The sequence below is a fragment of the Limulus polyphemus genome, unplaced genomic scaffold (assembly GCF_000517525.1).
Source record: "Limulus polyphemus unplaced genomic scaffold, Limulus_polyphemus-2.1.2 Scaffold7084, whole genome shotgun sequence".
In the NCBI taxonomy this organism is placed as follows: Eukaryota; Metazoa; Arthropoda; class Merostomata; order Xiphosura; family Limulidae; genus Limulus; species Limulus polyphemus.
The window spans coordinates 16,194-21,350 of record NW_013672694.1 but is presented as its reverse complement, the minus strand read 5'-3'; the positions used below and the strand labels follow the sequence as shown (position 1 = coordinate 21,350).

The 5,157-nt window shown below is 32.9% G+C and overlaps 1 protein-coding gene across 2 annotated transcripts in view; it reads left to right on the top strand.

Moving 5' to 3' along the window:
• Positions 1–1,781, top strand: part of LOC106474333 (transcriptional regulator Myc-A-like) — a 9,579-nt gene extending 7,798 nt beyond the window's left edge. For both annotated transcript variants that reach the window (XM_013935024.2, XM_022402641.1), the window contains one exon: positions 606–1,781. In XM_013935024.2, coding sequence (XP_013790478.1) covers positions 606–1,201 — 596 coding nt within the window. In that variant the 3' untranslated portion in view covers positions 1,202–1,781. The remainder of the gene's footprint in view (positions 1–605) is intronic.
• The last annotated feature ends 3,376 nt before the right edge of the window (positions 1,782–5,157 follow it).

Sequence of the window (5,157 nt, the reverse complement as noted above, 5' to 3'; positions counted from 1 at the left end):
TAAAGTAGGTAATAGTAAACGTAAACTTACTACGTTTACGTTTTCTCATTACCCCATTTAAGCCGTCTCCAGCCATTATAAATAATTCATTTGTTTGTTGCACAAAGCTACAAAATAGTCTATTTGTGTTGCCCACCACGGGTATCGAAATCCGATTTTTGTGTCATAAGCCCAGAGATGTACTGCTAAGCTCCTAGAAGGCGGACGAATAAAAACGTATACTAGCGGAGAATGATTGAAAAAGTTCAAAAAATGAAGCTAGTCAATCTCCAGTCCACATTCTGTTTATGTATAGTTTTTGTGAATTTTGTTGCTTTCTATATAAAGAAAATTCTTAAAATAACGCTATATAAATTATAATTTAATTATAATATTATTAGCAGTACTTAAAAGCTACTCTTAGCTGAATATAAGAATTAATTGGTACAGTTATAATGCCCCATCAGCTGAATGTGTTTAGCTGCATATCACTGTTCGAACCTTGGACCTAACGATACAAAGATAAGCACGCCAACCACGCGTAAACAATCAAAATTTGCAAAGTTTTAGATTCAGGTCAATAATGTAAATCAGAAGACTTAATTGTATTTTTCATTGTGTTTCAGATGAGGAAGTAGATGTCGTAACAGTGGACAAATTGTCGACTCACTGCTCAGTAGAAGAAAATGTACTTAAGGACCACGATGAAGACACGTGTTTTGCGCCAAAAATGTTTTCGTATTCTCTAAAGAATGAACAACTGGTAGTTCGAAAATCAGCAAAACTGCGTTTTTCTTCTGAAAGTGTAAATAGCGTTCGTGTTTCCATTGGACAACCCGAAATACGAAGAACAAATAACAAAGCACTTGAAAGAACCAAAAATATTAAATCGCAGAGAAGAGGTTATCGCAGTAGTCGTTCTAGTTCTGATTCGGATGATCCAAAAAGGGTAAGGAAAGAACATAACAGTATGGAAAGAAAAAGACGAGACGACTTACGTTTCGCATTCCAGACTCTCAGAGAAAACATACCTGAACTGAAAGACAATTCCAAAGCACCAAAGGTAATGATTTTAAAAAGAGCAACTATGTATGCGCAACAACTGGAAAGGACAAGACAAGTACTAGAACATTCCTTAAACGCAGAATCACGGAAGAAACAAAAACTTCAAATAAGGTTTCAACAGTTACGAAATATCTTCAGAACTTCCCAAAAAAGTTGATACAAATATGATCTAACGGTTGTTTCTATCTCATACTCTCCTATTGACCAAATATTTTTTTACAGAAGAGTAGAAAACATATTCTTTCTTTGAGAAAAACTGGTTTTATGCGACCATTTTCTCTTACTTGCATTTCTAAAATTACAGAAAATGTTTTTCTTTGGTAAATATGTGAAATATTTTAAAAGCGTATTTGAGTTAGAAAACAAGAACACTGCTCATATAGATATTAAATACTGATTGTTTTTATAAATTTAACTATTGATTATATTGCTTAAAAACCTTAGTGTTTTTTTGCTTTAAGTAAATTACTTAATATCAAAATATTAACTCGAACATTTTTCTTCAAGTTGTTTTCTTACTAAGAAACGTTTGATAATTAATGAACATTGTAAAGCAATTTCTCTGGCAAAATATTGTTTCAAACATATTGTTGGTGTGAACGTGACTTATAGTCAGTGTGAGAAAATCCTATACACTTGATGGGTGAAGGAAAATTGTCATTGGCCACTATTCCTGCTATTGTGCCGCTATATGGTGTGAAGAACTGAATAGTGACCAATGACACTTTTCACTATGATATAGGTCCAGCTTATCTCTCTTTGGTTAACTTGTCTTCAGATTTATTGATGAGGAGTAGAATTCTCCGGAACTAGTATAACCCAATAACACACGTTGATCAAAGTGTTGATTGAACTGGACCTTCCTTGAACTTAGACTTCGAAATTGAAGAATTTTCGGAACACTAAGTTTATTTATTAAAACCTTGTTTGTTGTTTAAAGTGTCCACCGATGATTGCACACGTAGTAACGATTATGTAAGAAGGGAAAGAACATGAAGTTTTGTGTGTGTGTGTGTGTGTCCTCCTTTTCATTTTTATAACAAACCTCCAAGTGACCTCTGTCTATCTCAATGCAATAAGCTTCCGCAGTCGTCTTTGTCATTTGTCAAACACACTGGTGAATCTTCTGGAATATCATTAGGTATTTTCATGGTACAACCTGCAAGATCGGTATGGGTGCTCAATATGGAGTTCAAAGCGTAAACTTAGTTAGTATGTCCCCACAGCCAAAATTTCAGTATAGAGATAGTGGCGACCAGGAAATGGTCCCACACAGTTGGTTCATAGCTTCACGAAAGCAGTGTAAAGTGAATTGTGTTACATCCTCTTGCTGAAAGAAACACGTGTCAATAGTCCTTCCACCTCCCGAACTGCGGGAAGACAACGTTCTACAGCATCTAAAGGTATGTGAAACTAGTGGTTCAGTTATTGAAGATATAGTTGAATTGTCGAGTCCTCCTTTTAAAACACACTCGTATGCTTAATATCCGTGTTCGATAGATCTTGAGTGACTTACTGAAAATGGCATTGCTCGAAAACAACAGCGTGGATTTCAAATTACGAAGGAATTGAGCTGATAATTCCTGAATAATCACTGTCTACTGGTAAAATGTTGAATCCTGATTTATACCAAAAACTGGTGAGATGGAATTAAACTTGAGGTTTTTTTAGTCAATAGTGTACTTACCTCATGTCTTTAAAATTCTTCGTTTTGAAAGTTAACGTTTTGAAATGTGTGTATCCATCAGCAGACACTTGTAGATGTCCAGTGAGTTATCATCAGATAAATATCCAAAACGTGACCAGTAACTGTAATGAAAAACAAACAAATTCAACTATAACTAAAGTTGTAATATATATGTTTGCTATAAGAGAAATGTGAAATGTATAGGTAACGTTTCAGTCAAACGACCTTCAGATGGTCAGGATTTGAACAGTCTGATTGGAATATTTATATTTCCCGTACAATAACTTTAATAATTTATTTGTATTTTCAAAATAATATTGATGGTAGAGCAACTTGTAAAACCTTCCTTGTAATAAATTGAAATAATGAGTTAGAGTTAAAAAGAATATTATTCCATAAACTGAAGGGAAATATTAGTTGGTTTTTATTAGACAAACACAGTAATTTAGACTTTTCTATATTAACGAATATGTTTTTAAGCTTGCTAATATGGTTATGTGTTGGCTGTAAGAATATTTACAACAGTTCACAATTTGTCACTAAAATATATTTTCCAACTGCATTTGTCATTATTAGCAATTCCTTCTCATGGGTATCATACAACGCTAAAATCCGAGGTTCGATTTCCCGTGAAGTTATATCCTTTTACTTTTGGTACCAGTAAAGAAACACCGTTATTCGTTGGCGTTAAAGTGACTTTTAGAACTACAAGCAAAAACAAGTTGGTTTCGCGAGAACGTGTGATATACATCGTTATTATCCTCCAATTTTGGAGCTGGTAAAGAAACTCCCCTCCCCGTTATTCCTTGGCGTTATAATGACTTTTAGAATTACCACCAGAAACAAGTTGGTTTCGCGAGAACGTGTATCGAACAGCGTTGATATCCTCCAGTTTTGTGCTTATACTCCGAGTAACCATTGCAGATATATACTGTATCTCTAAACCGAAAAATATATCGATTAGTGCTTTTTTTTCTTTAACTAGCATACTCTATGTAAAATTCAAAATACATTTAATTTCAGATTCTAAAAATGTTACGATGGCAGATATAATTGTAAAAAATAGGTTTGCGCTGGTTTCACAGAAATTTTTAACCTTGTGTATACTGGAGCCTTTCTGCTCTCCAAACTAACATAAATTATTTAACCTGTGAACTTTGAAAATCATGTACGTATCTTTAATTATATAAACAATATAACACCATCTTTATATATGGACATCTAAAGAAATTCTACACAAATTTTACCATTTATTATGTGACAGTAATTAGTGCTGTAGAGTAAAAATAAAACATATTTTGACAGTTTATTGTATAAAATTTATAACCCATTTAAATGTAAAACTTCTTTTAAAATTCTTGAACCCCTAAAAATTAAGACGCATAGTGTTCAACTAGGTACACTTCTGAAATACAAATATTATGCAGAAGATTAAAAATACACATTTCTATATTAGTATGAATAAAATTGAAACAAAATTCTGCTTTAATCCCATCCAATCTAGCACGGTAGGAATTTAGGGGAATGAAATATAACCAGGGGTGGTCAGAAACTTCTGTTTCTCTTCATCCCACTACATAATTAGAATTTAGTGGCCGAGGCTTTTAAGAATTAAATGCTTACATGAATCAAAGTTTAACAGTTATTTTTCCTAATGACGAGTTCACAAGCCGTGGTAAGAGCTGAGAGAAGACGTGGAAAAGAAAAGAAAGAAGGGTAAATTTTGCTTTTGCATTCGTATATAGTTAGTTTTGGAGTTACTTAACGCCCTCTAGTGGCTCACCGGCAAGTCTGAAAGCTTCTAATCGACTTTCAATACCCATGGTGAGCATAGTATAGATAGCCAGTTGTATAGCTTTGTGCTTTACAACAAATGGATTAATTATTGTGTGTGTTGTTTTGAAATGTTGGTTAAGATGCTCTTAGTATTTCTGTTTTGTTTTAAACTAGCGCATCCCTGTTTGTTTAGCATAAAACTTGATTGAGTTGGCTAACTTTACATGTATACGGTATCGTCATAGCAAACATTTCGTCAAACTTTTTTGAATTGTCTTTTAATAAAATTTAAAGGTTCTGTAGCCTTTATTTTAATCTATATAAAATATTCGTCATTTTTTCATTAAATTTTAATTAGTTTAGTTTTAACAATTTATTTTGTTATACAAGTGATTTTGGGGGAATCATTCTCACATTTTCAAATTTGTATGATAATTAATTTATGAAGATGTTATTGTGCAAGTATGGTTTAAAATAAAAGATGTGTTATTCTCCATATCCGTTTACTGATATTTTATACTAATAAATTTAAGTGTTTCTGCCACATATAAATCAGAAATGTTCCAATGCAGGGAAAGGAAATACGTGTCTCGAAATCAATTTATAACCTCAGTATTAACGTTTTTGGAACCTGGAAATCTGGATAAGTT